The sequence below is a fragment of the Acipenser ruthenus genome, chromosome 28 (genome assembly GCF_902713425.1).
Source record: "Acipenser ruthenus chromosome 28, fAciRut3.2 maternal haplotype, whole genome shotgun sequence".
Taxonomy (NCBI): domain Eukaryota; kingdom Metazoa; phylum Chordata; class Actinopteri; order Acipenseriformes; family Acipenseridae; genus Acipenser; species Acipenser ruthenus.
The window spans coordinates 24,771,382-24,784,426 of record NC_081216.1 but is presented as its reverse complement, the minus strand read 5'-3'; the positions used below and the strand labels follow the sequence as shown (position 1 = coordinate 24,784,426).

Genomic DNA, 13,045 nt, shown 5'->3' with positions numbered 1-13,045 from the left:
CCTACTGTGGGTGTCTACTAATTGCTATGACGACGAGACTACCAGGAAGCCAGTGTTTACATCCTCAATACATCAGCCAATAACACCTATTTCTGCTAGGCTGTTAGCTCTCTCATTATCTATCGGTTTGTTAACCTGATATGTTGTCGGTCAGATTTCCATGGATAAAATGACTCGGCTTTGGAAATAACCTATTCCACATTCCCTGACACTATAGCTTGGAAGTTTGTGTTATACAGAATCAGTGCTGGGCATAACAAACAAACTCTGGCCATGGATTGTTTGTTTAAAAAAATAAATAAAAAAAATAAAATAAGTAATTTCTTATGTCATTATAAAGATGGGTGTGCAGTGATATATATAGTACAATGCCAACACATATGAGCAAAGTTACTAAATGTCCTGAATAAGTTTCTCATGTCTATATCATTAAACGCAGTAAGTAACACTACATTTCCCCATCAAATTATGCTGTTTTTTATATTCTGTAACAGAGTCCCTTCCCTTGTAAGAAATATTTTCTTAATTAATACCGAGCCTTATCATAAAAGGATATTATTGTATTGTAGAAGTCTCATTGTATCTGCTTCTAGATCACACGGTTTAATTTCTACGCTAATTTATTAATTAAGCGAATTAATGACTAAGTAATTGCTAAATAATTGCAGCTAGGGAGAATTAACATAATGTACACAGATATTTTTAATTAAGTAGAAACTGCTTCTTAAATATGATGTTTCGCGTGGGGTCTTGTTGATTAAAGTATAGTATAACTGAATTAGAATAAAACATACTTAATAACCCTGTGGTTCCCCCAATACAATATACAATAACAATATACAACGTCTTCAACCTAATTATCTATATAAGCTTGGTTTACGTGAGTTGGTAAACAAGAGAAGACTCGAAACACAAACTTAACACATCACGTACTTCATCTCTGCGTGTGTTCTCTCACATCACGTACTTCACGTACTTCATCTCTGCGTGTGTTCTCTCCCGTGCAGTTCAGCACCAAGGACAGAGAAAGAGCGCGCGATGGGACAGTGGTACTGATAAGTGTATTAGATAGTAATACTTAATCCCTGTAACCTTTCACTAACTAATATGTGTTAATATGTTACAGCTAACCTTTCTGTTTTAAACAGTCCTGGAAACAACATTTTTTTTTTTCATGAGTTCTCTTTATTTATTTATTTATTTATTTATTTATTACTGTAAGCAGTTTAACTGGACTGTTGCTGTTTTATGTGTATGCTGTTGATATGTTTTAGTTTTGTTTTCTCAAGCAATGCATTTTACAACATGTATAATATTTTCTGTTCACTGACCTGCATTGTTAAAAAAAATTTTTTTTTAAGAAACTAAGTCAAGTAGACAGAGTTTATCTCAGTTTCACACTTGCTACTTTATTATTATTACTTTAAACTTATGGATGAGTATAGTGCCATTTTATGAGAACCACAGTTTTATTTCGCATTGCAGTGTTTTCTTTAGTCTCACACAGGTCCCTTGTATAGTGAACATACTCGGGACTAATCTGTCAGAAAACTCTTAACATACATATAGAGTAGTCCTATCATGGAGATGTGTAAAGTACTGTATATTATTTGCTACACTAAATATTATATCTTTAAAGAATATATTTTATATGCAGGAGCAGAATATCTCTCATATATTGCATATAATGTACAGTATAGCAGGGACAATATAGATATGTATTTATTAGGGAACTAAGTGTTTCGTGCCCAACAGAGATTGATGATAAATAGGAAGCAATCAATAAGTTACACAACTAATATCTTCAGATTTAGGGCAGAAGATAAACCTTTTTGATAAATCCTTTACTGCAAGACTACTGCTGGGGATTTTCTGGGGGTCATTTACAAAAAAGGTATTGTTTTTGGATTAGGATCAGTCTAAGTAAAATTTGGTCTAAAACTCCTGATCAATAAAAGTGACCATTTAAAGCTGTTGCAGGAGGAGACCACAAGGCATTTCAAGATTGGAAATACCATTTACTAGAAATGTTGTAACACAGAATTATACAATCAAATCTGTTTATGTTGCAATAAGCAAATATAGTGGCATAGTCATTTAGCATACTGATGCTATTTTGTCTTGTCAGAGCTAACCTGTTTAATACACGTCTAGGTTTTACTTATTTATAGCTATAATTGTATATTGATATAGCAGCAATAATATTGCACAAACAGACTTTGTATTAGCTACAGTAGAGAATGTAACTTTATATTGAATTTGTTCTTATCTCTTTCTGGTTGATTACAGGCTATTTATAACACCAAGACAGGCAGCGACATGGATCATGAAACTCAATTACTTACACCTGAATTTTCAGGATAGTTGTTGACAATGGAGATGGTATGGCTGACTATTGCCTAGATTAAATCCACTTTTTATTTATATTTTGCATCAAAACAAATAGAGAAATCATACTATGATGTTTTTTTTATGTTTTTGTTATTTATTGCTTCAGGACAGTTTTCCATCCTGTATGGCAAGTGTAACTTTATGTATTTACAAAATAAATGATTAAAAATGTATCTATTGCAAATGTAATAAATATGTATTTTATTTTATTTTATTTCGTTTAGTTCCCTGTGAAACGTGCAGATAACCTCTTTTGACTTTCATTCTTACCAGAATGAAATCTATATTAAAATGTGCCTCCCCCACAGCACTACTAGATAATACAGGGTTTGGATTGGCATTAATATTAAGAAGGTGCAATAGTGTCTGCTTTTATTCTTGTTTCGTGTTTCCTGCTCTTGCAGCATTTCTCTGGTGTTTGCTGACACTATTGCCCTGCTACTGTCTTTGAACTGCAGGAACACTATATTTAATTTAGAGATTTAGAATGAACTCACTATGTGTGATTCTGTGTTTGGAATGCTGTTAATATTAACACACGACTGGGTAAAGGCATATATCTTTTGGCAAAAGTACCCTGGGGCCGGTTTTTCAAAAATTTTAAACTGGATTACATTTATCCAGATTACAAATAATTACAATTACGAAATCCGTTTTTTGATCACAAAATACTGGATTACAAAAACCGGATCGGAACACACTTGAAAAACCGGCCCCTAGTTTTTCTGGTTGCAGGTATTTTGCAAGCACGTCGAGCCACTCCCCTGACGTCTTGACGTTCAGCCTTGCTCACGCGTGACTCGTCAGCACGTTCCTCAGCTGTTTGTCCACCTGACCAAAATGGCTGTTGGCTGAAGGATAATGGTTCTCTGAATACCCAGGAATTTTAAACACCAAAAGAAAATATGAATTAGATCGCATTTGCAGACTGATATTCTTGTAAAGCTCAAAACATCCTACTGGTCGAGATATAATCAGGTAGTACAACCTTTTAAAACATTTGCAATATTTTGTTTACGAGGCTGAGCACGCCACAGTAACATCGTCTAAATAAGACGTAAGCTAATAAACAATGCTGAGTACTTGCATTTAAAAATGTGAATACATGTATTTTCTTGACTGCTTGTAATTGTTGCATAAACCTCGGTATGAGATTGTATGTATGTATTTGTGTGTTGTTGTTGTGAACAAGTATGGTAAATATAGACAATGTTTGCCTACATAAATATTACGTGTTCTGTAGTTTAAATGTCAGGTACTTCTAGTGTATTTGACTTAATTTTATGTCTGTATTTACATTTGAGAACGCGTACATTGTATATTGAAAATAGATATACCGGTACATCTGGATTGTCCTTGGCTTGTCAGAAGTAGTGTTTTCGTTTCGTGGCATAATATGTGACTTGATGTCGGGAAAGCGACAGATCGAGGTTGGTAACATGAAAATATGAGGCCTACAGTTTATGTTTGAGTAAATATGGCAGCACAGGAGAACCTGTAACCCGTACTGTACTCTATTTTGTCGTTTGTCCCCATGGCCTAGCTTGAGCAGTTTGGGAGAGTTCAGGAATATGTTAATCATATTTCAAAACCATATCCTTTGGCCTTTATGGAAATATCCCACAGTATAATTTAAGTGGAAACCATTCGGTGTTTAATTGGATGATTTGCATGTACTGTATATTCATACCCGTTGGTTTAACTGTTTAACCAAAACAAAAAAAAACAAAAAAAACAAAAAAAACACAACCACTGTAGATGGATGGTGTCCTGCCAGCTTTGCGAGTTTAGCAAATGTGTGAATGATTCAAGTCTTTGTTCATTCACTCACTGTGTGCTTTTGATGTGACGTGTGTCCTGGGTTCTGTACAGGCAAGAGGTGTTCTTGTCACGGTAGTATTGGTCACTGTTCACATGGATAGAACGAGTTGTCTTAATGTGTGACTCATTTATGTGGATTTTAGGAGCCCAGTTAATACCATGTGGAAGTGGTATTCGGGAGACGAGTCAGGTCCAGCCCAAGGAGTAAGTACTTCTATTTCTGATGAAAAACAGTGGTCATTTGTGACACATTTGGAAGATATGGTCTATTCAAGCAGATGTAGAATTTCATGTTAGTTAGGTCTTCTTATTTCATAAAGCTATTTTTTCACTTTTAATCTAACCCATATGGTTGCATGCAGATAGTTGCAAGCATTGGTCACAGAGTATTGTTGCAACAGTGGTAACTTCTGTGTTAACGTTGATATTTGTTAAATCTTGGTATACATTTACTGTATCGCTACACTAATTGTTAGTAAATATAATATCTGTGCATTAACTACACTGGTATGTAGCTGCAGTCATTTTCTTGTTATGCTAATTCTCAGGCTCCAGACTCCCAGGAAGGGATGAACCACAAGTCAATGGCTGATGCAGCTGAACAGCTGGCACAGACAGAACAATTAGTTGTACAGCTGAAAGAACTGATCCGGGAAAAAGATAATATCCTCCGTACCAAAGATGAACAGATTAAGGTACTAAATACAAAGTGGTTTACTGTTTTTCTGCTTGAGACAACATTCTTTTAACCATTTCATTACACTTTTTTTTTTTTTTGTAGACAGAAAAAGAAGCATGTGAAGCCAAACTTTCTAAAGTAAAACTCCAAAATAAAGCCAAAGTCACCTCATTAAATTCTCAACTGGAAGAACTAAAGAAACAGCTGACACCATCAGGAACAAAAGAAGCAGCGGCAGGTCTAAAGAAGGTGGTCTTTTTCTTACGTGTTACAAAAAGATCTATTCAAGACAGGAGACTATCCTAAAAAAGAAAAAAAATGAAATTAATTTTAGTACTTATTTGTAATCAAAATGATTACATTGACCATTAGAGTGATCCCTTACTCAATGTTTTTAAATGAATCAATAAGTGAATGCACATTGTTACAAGTATGCAAGAGCTACAGTATTCAAACAGTGAGTTCCCTGATTCAGACCTTCCTTTGCAACACTTTCTGAAATTTCTTCTTCATTTGCTGTATTTTCTTTCTTCTTCAACAAGTAACATACTTGCAAAAAACTTGGTTGTTCCCAGTTTTTGGCTGATTGTTCACATTTAAGAATTGCAACATGCAGTATTGTTTTGTAGGAGATGTTGCATTACAGTATTTAGGTCAAGATAAAGAAACAAAGAATAGCGATCGACGAAATTCTTATGCCACTACCTTTGATAACCTCCGAGCTTGACCGTGTATATGGAGCTGTAGGACTGAATGTTTGCATAATTTGAAGATTTTACTGTTTGTTTATTGAATTAAAAATGCAAATGCTTTCAAATGATTTAAACCTAAGCCCCCAGAAACCTCTCTGTAAACCTTTACTAAATATTGTTTTGTGGGGTGGGGTCTAATGCTTTATATAACACTTAAAACAAGACTTGTTAAGGGTAGACTTGTTAATGTTACATTTTGTGAGGCTAACAATTTGAAACATTTTGCTGTAGACAACTGGAGATGGAAATCAGGAGAATGCAGCAGCAAGCCGTGGAAAAATCCTAGTGCTTAAGAAGAGAGTGGAAGAACTGGAATCCCAACTTTCTCAATATAAAGCAGAGTTGAAAAACAAGGTAAATCTCAAATACATTGTGGGCCTTCTTAAACCCTGTATGCCATTGATAAATATACATTTGAATACATCAGTGATGGCTCATTACACAGGTTCTCAAAAGGTGTGGAATTATTGTAATAATAAAGGTTCCAATTCACTTAACTCTTGACATGTAGGTAATAAATAGCTTTTATTTTCCTACAGACTGCGGAGATTGAGACTCAGAGACAGCGTGGGTCTGAGATAGATGCCATGCTTGCAGAGAGAGATAAGAAACTTTCTGAAAAAGAGGCTTACATCATTGACCTCCAACTGATAGCTTCAGGAGAGAACCCTGCTAGAGCGTTATCTACACCAGCAGAAGAGCCAAAGGTGAGGTCCCATGTAAAATAACAGTTATAAAGATTTAGTAGACCATTTCTTTTGACCTGTATATGTGGCATACAGCACTGTTCATGCTTGCAGTAATACTATAACATACAGATATGGACAGGTTTATAAAGACGGAATTGGAACTTTTGGGAATTTGTATTTGAAAGCATTCACCAAAATCTTTTTTTCTCCTTGAGTTATTTCTTATCGTCTTAAACTTTCTTTTTCGTTCTACAGGTTCAGCTGACAGAGAAAGACACTCCGTTGCAAGACCTTCAAACGCTTGTCAAGAATCTTACAAAGAAAGTGGAGGAAAGTGAGGAGAAATACAGCCTTCTAAAGGAACAATCAGAAAGTCTGAAGGAACTTCTTGTTATGGAAAAGAAACAGTTTGAGGGGAAAGAAAATATGTACAAGGAGAATGTATGTGTTTTTTTTTTTTAATGCTTCTGTCTGTGTTTTGTAAGATTTCATTTTTTGCACTGTGTTCAACACTTTTGAGTTTGCTTTTATGCTTTATTTCCTATGAATGTTGCCTGCATGTCATAAAATGTTTTGCAATGAGTGACATTGAATACATTGCCTTATCACTTCTGTTTGTTTTAGATCCAGACATTCAAAGATATTATTATGGAAAAAGAAAATAATCTTGTAGAACAGTACCAGAAGCATGAACATGAGCTCTTTAAGCTGGCAGCAAAATCTGATGCTAGTGCTGAACTGGAACAGGTATAAATCATAATTATTATATTCCAATCTAATGAATACAGGACATGTTGTACCAGCTTGAACATTAGCAGTGATTTACTGTAATTAGGTTATATTATCTATTAAAAACCTTGGTATTGCATACCTCCTATATTCTAGAGTACTGCCAAACAGTATTCTGCTTGAGGCACATGGAAACATCCTTACAATAAAGTAAGGGTCTAGTGAATGATGCCACCAGTGTTGTTTATCCTAACATCTGTTTACATGATCAAATAAAAAATGATTTTTTTCAAGAGGGGGGGAAAGCTGATTGGTTTTGATTGGTCCTTGCTAGTTGCTGAAGGCCCTCAAACAGAAACTACATGAGAAGGAGGAAGTGCTGCTTGGAAGAACCCAGGTTGTAGATGTGTTGCAGAAGGAGTTGGATACCAGGGATCAGCAAATTAAGGTAGTGGTTTCAAAAGCACAGCTGAGGTGTCGTATTTGCATTCAGCTAAATATGAGGCTCAGCGGTATGAGGAGTGTTGAGCTAGGGGTGAATATTTGTTTATATTAAAATCAGAATAGCCACATTCTCTCTTAGCATTTTCAGTTCATAAATTGTAGTATGGTCAGAGCTGAGCTGTGGGAAGCAAGAAAGAGGCTGGTTATTATTGTGATAAATGCTTATATACATTAACTGCAAATTAGTATTTCTTATTGGTAGTTGTTATGATCAGTTAGATAATGTCTCTATTACTAGTTCCTTACAAGTTCACTGAGACTTGTTGTAGCTTTTTAGAGTAATACTTTATACTGTTTAGGTGCCATATAATTTTATTTTTTATTTAGGAACTTAATGAAAAAATGAAGCGACTTCAAGTGGAAAAAGACAACATGCAATCCAAGCTAGGTGCTGAAAAGCATGTAATGAGAGCCCAGCTGATAGACCTGATGCAGAAACATGAGATAGAGCTGAAACATGTCAAGGAGAAACACGAAACCGAACTGTCTGAGAAAGATCAGGCTTATCTGCAGCTCCAGAAACAACTTGAAGAGGTTAGAAATCACAGTGACGCTGCTGCACTGGCCACGGACAGCGTTGTGGATGCTGGTAACAATCCGAGGATTGCAGAGTTGGAAGGTGTGTTGTGTTTCACTGTAAGATAATGTTTTATTGCACCTTTACGATTTCCTGCAATAGCATAGCATGGTGGATAATTTGTTATTCATGCTAAAAAGCCAGAAATAGTTTAGAATATGATTGCTTTTTGTTGTTATTACCTTACCTGGTGAATTGGCTTTTTTTTGCACTCCAGTGTTCTATTTCTTGTTAGTGCTTTGTTTCAGTTTTCGACTGTCTTCGAAAGTCATCCGTTTCACTTGTGTTTTATATGATTTCAACAGTACAAGCAAAGCTGAAAACTGAGGAGGCCAGCAAATCTGAAGCCAAGTTCCTCAAAATGAAAGCATGGTCCAAATCCAGGATCAAACAGCTGGAGGATGAACTCAGAAAAGCTCAGGTGAGTAAAGGCAATTCATTCCTTTTGGTTTGTTTGTCTATGAGAATAAAATCAAAACTGCAAACTGCATTTCTTTATTTGCCAGTATTTGCTTTACTGTAGCCTTGCGACATGTCTCGTTTTATCAAGCTGCCTTCAATGACCTTATTCATCTTTTATTATTACTGCAAATGCAATCCTTAATTAATTTTTGTCAATTATGTTCCTGCCTAAAATAGTAAAGAAAACAATATTGTATTGAATATAGCAAACTGAACCCTGGCCTTGTTAAGCTATTCATCATCACAGCAAGTTATGCGATTGCATCCCAGACCTACTTTGTACATGGGATTTCTAGGTGTCAGTTTTCCAAAAGCTGTTGATCTCTGATGACTAATATGAACAGCTAAGTAACATTCAATGTCTCTTTTTTTTTTTTTTGTAGTATGGAACCACAAGCTTAGATATTACTGCCTTAAGAAACAGACTTGCTGAGCTTGAAGATGAAAGAGAAGAGATTATGCAGAAACTGGAGCAGTATGAAGAACTAAAGACATTAAATGGTATTTATTTTAAAGACCTGCTTTTGAAAGATATCCACTAGTAGCACACGGAAATATTGTTTTGTCTTGACTTCATCTTTTTTTTTCTTTTTTTTTTGCTGCTGCAGATGAGTTGGTGGCTAAGCTTGAGATCTATGAAGAACAGCAAAGAAAGATGCAAGCTGACCTGGAACAAGTTACTAAGAGAGCAGCTTCTCAGGTCTGAATAAAAATAAATATAATAATTTTGATAAAGATCCCTTTCAGTGATCCTGGAAGGCTGTGTCTTTGGTATTGAGTACCTGGATATAATTAAACTTGGCATGGACAAGAAGTTAATCCATAGGTTTTGACCTAACTATTTAATGCTATATCTTTGGGCAACTTGTCCTGGTGTGGTAAAGCCAGGGACATTTGTTATGAGAAGTAGATCTTAACTCCACCGCCTCCTCAAGACCCAGCTGTTTAGACTGCACTTGTAGATCTGTTGCTCTACTGCTCCTATTATGCACCACATTACTGGATCCTCCACTAATGCACTATTGCATTACTATGTCATTGTAGATATAACTTGTTGTATCCTAGTTCATATTGTATTTTAGTAGTATTATTTGCACTTACTGTAAACTACACTATTTAAATATTAAGCTTGCATTGTAACCCTATATGCTTTTTGTTGTTGTTCTCCTTGTCTGGTGATATGCATGTTACTAATGTACCTTTCTGCCCGTGTGTTTTCGTTGTAGACCAGTGAATCTGGCAGTGCAGACGAGCTGCAGAGCCATGTGCTGGAGTGGCAGGATATGGTGTCTGATGCCGAGGGTGTTCGTGACCAGGCCAGGGAGGAGAAAGCTGCAATGGCTTTAAGAATGACACATATAGAAGAGGAGAGGGAAGGTAAATTTAGCTTGGAATTTAATTACCCATCTCATTAGTTTTTCAAACAGATCCTATTGGCTTTTTAAATTATGTGCTTTAAGAGAGTGAATGTGAATGGCCTATGTTCTCTAATAATTAAAGCCCAGGTAAGGATATGAAAGGGCTATGATGCCCAGAAAAAGCATCTTCACTTCCTTTTCTATTCCTTCTGCCTCTGTCATCATTCTGTCTTGCTGAGATTTATCCATTTACCCTACTCCAGGTATTAGTAATCAGTGTCTTGAATGCTATGCTATTTCAGCCAATCACATTAAACTGAACTTCTTTTGAGATGAAAATATTTAATGTATTTAGTAGCATTGTTGGTTTTGAACACTGTGTGCATTGTTTGTTAGGTTGAGCACGCTGTGTTGTTTCTGTGTTTATTATTTTTTTGTATCTTTCTGCCATAACTCCTGCCGAGCACTCGGTGCCCCTGCCCTCTCCACTCCTACTCCACACTGTGATTTGGCCAGCCACTGAGACCAGTTTCCCATCAGTTTTGTGCATGCAGGTCTCTGTAATTGACAGCACTGTACTGCTTATGATTTCCCAGGTCACAGTTCACCAGAGGGTAAACCACCAGCAGTATAGCAATGTCAGTTGCTGTAGTCTTGACTGTTTATTTTTCTATATACTGCATGTCAATGCTAATGTTTGATTTCGTTGCCATTTCTAACCCCACTCTCATTAACAATATCTCTACTTACCCCATCTAGACTTAAGGCAGCTCCACAGCTTCTGATATCAGGTTGATCTTAATTGAATACTGCTTCTGGCTTCAGCTTTTAAAGGCCATAATGCATGCTGATATGGTTCCACTTTTGTTAACTGCAGATTTACCAAAGATTTAAGAAAATAACTAATATTGTTGGGAAATAAGGATACTACAGAGCACACATGCCCATGAAAAGCCATTATGTCTTCAACTGTTAAATGGTAACTGGTAAGACTCCCATTGCACAGCAGTTTGAGACATTCCAGGCTTCACTGCAAGCTTTATTGGCTAGTTTAAGTAGGCTTTTGTTATTTCAGGCATACAGTGATTAATTGGCATATTTAAAAATGTGCTCAGCGTGCCAACTTCTGATTACTTTTTTTGTGTCAGAAGACCATGCATTCTAAAGTAGGGCAAACTTTTTAATGTACGCAACTTAAGATACTGTGTTTTAATACCAAGAAGCTTGAAAAAGTGTCAGGAAATCAATGGTTGAAAATTTAATTTAAATAGAAAAGTAGAACTGCCTCTTGTCTACATATAAAATCATTGTAAATCACATTTTTGCTTTGCATATAACTTAGCTTTATATGCTAACAGCAAGTTTCTTAATGTCTATGCTTTAAATCACAAAACAGATGGGAATGTACTTTTTGTTTTATCACTATTGCATCTATAACACAATTAACTAAAATGTATAAAGTTGCAGATTTGACTTGAAATTTATTTTCCTAAAATGTTTTCTACAAATTCACAAATATTTAACTGTCTCTCTGCAAAGAAAAATGTAATTCAAGATTAAAGTGTGATGCCAGTTTGCAGTGTCATATTTTCTTTGTGACTTCTCCATGAAAATAATAATTAATAATAATGATTGTCAAGATTAGTAAATAAATCTTATATTTGGATTTGAAAACATTCAAAGAAGATTCAGTTATTCAAAATATGTCTGTAGTTCAATTTTGGTGTAACAGACTTGGCAAAAGCTCAATCTTATATTAGTATTTTGCTTCCGGGAAGTCACAAAGTCTGTGGTGCTAAGTGTTTCCAGGTCTGTCACCAATTGTAAGTCTGTCCGTGTTTTCTCATTGTGAGTCTGTCCGTGTTTACATGTTGTGTATGCTCTGTGCTGTAAGTCTGAATGAAATTGCTTTCCTGTGGCACAAAACTGATTGAGGATGACTGGTTCTTTCCTGGCTGCTCCGATCCAGCCCTAGTCACTCAGCAGCAGGAGCTGGAGGAGGAGCTGGTGCAAGCTGGAGGGCTCAGAGCTAAAAGGGGCAAGCAGAAGCAGGCTGCCAGCAGCACTCACAATCTGCAGGTAGGAGTTCAAGTGTAACATGTTAGTAAAGTGTTGCTTTGTGATACTAAAAACCTATTATAATGCTGATGACAAATGTTGAAGTGTATTTCTCAAAGTTTCACAGAGATACCTTTTAAGCCCTGCTTTGGTTATAGAAAGTATTATACTTAAATACCACAATTGTATCACTCAACAACAACAACATAAGAGATTATTTCAATCAATACAGTTTTTATTGTATTTTCACATCTATTACACATGCTTAAACTAAATGTCTCTTTCTGTTATTTTGTGACATATTAAGGGACAGTAACATGGCACTGGTAAAGACTCAACTAAGACACAGATGAAGAATTTACATTCTTACTTTTTTTGATATGTAGGGAAGACCTTGAGTTCTATCCAAGCCATTATTCTCCATGGACATTTTACGGAGTAAAGTTTGAAAAGGAATTTAATATTACTGAGTGTGTATGTTTCATGTTTGCTGAATGTATTATTATTAATTTCACTTGCTTACACCTGTTTCTTTGCTCCCAGGAGGATTTTGAATTTGATGGAAAGCAATCTTATCAGGATCCCAACAACACTTTAGACAGCAGTGATTTTGCTGATGGAGAGAATATGGGAGGTTGGTGGCCAGAGTACACTTCTGACAATACAGGTGTGGTACCTACTAGACAGTTTATTAAAGCATGCACAGTGTTTTGTTCTATGTGGATTTTAATTTTGTAAATTATTATTTATATAACCCATTTTTGTGGAGTTTCTAACCCTTATTGGCCTTGTTCTGTACTTTTTTTTTAAAAAATTTTTGGTTGACCATTTCCTTTTGTTTTTTTAGAAATTACTTTAAAGCATGTGCGTGCTGGATGAACTGCCTAGTTTTGGTTCATTATTACTTGGTCCCTGTTTACAAATGGGTCTGTGCCAATACTGGTGTTTATTGTTATATGGTAATCTGTGGTCCATAATTGGTAAGATGCATGTTTTTGATATTCTTTTAGGATTAAGAACATGTG

At 35.7% G+C, this 13,045-nt stretch overlaps 1 protein-coding gene across 3 annotated transcripts in view; it reads left to right on the top strand.

The window, feature by feature from the left end:
- Positions 1-3,116: 3,116 nt before the first annotated feature.
- The window catches only part of LOC117435185 (golgin subfamily B member 1-like), a 29,080-nt gene continuing 19,151 nt past the window's right edge, over positions 3,117-13,045 (top strand). For 2 of the 3 annotated variants that reach the window (XM_059003204.1, XM_034058209.3), the window contains exons 1-16: positions 3,117-3,369; positions 4,356-4,416; positions 4,761-4,907; positions 4,994-5,140; positions 5,875-5,997; positions 6,183-6,350; positions 6,588-6,773; positions 6,957-7,079; positions 7,396-7,509; positions 7,893-8,184; positions 8,448-8,563; positions 8,988-9,105; positions 9,213-9,304; positions 9,831-9,981; positions 11,932-12,041; positions 12,564-12,687. In XM_059003204.1, the coding sequence (XP_058859187.1) occupies positions 4,372-4,416; positions 4,761-4,907; positions 4,994-5,140; positions 5,875-5,997; positions 6,183-6,350; positions 6,588-6,773; positions 6,957-7,079; positions 7,396-7,509; positions 7,893-8,184; positions 8,448-8,563; positions 8,988-9,105; positions 9,213-9,304; positions 9,831-9,981; positions 11,932-12,041; positions 12,564-12,687 (2,056 nt within the window). In that variant the 5' untranslated portion in view covers positions 3,117-3,369; positions 4,356-4,371. The remainder of the gene's footprint in view (positions 3,370-4,355; positions 4,417-4,760; positions 4,908-4,993; positions 5,141-5,874; positions 5,998-6,182; positions 6,351-6,587; positions 6,774-6,956; positions 7,080-7,395; positions 7,510-7,892; positions 8,185-8,447; positions 8,564-8,987; positions 9,106-9,212; positions 9,305-9,830; positions 9,982-11,931; positions 12,042-12,563; positions 12,688-13,045) is intronic. The other variant, XM_059003203.1, reaches the window with a different exon arrangement.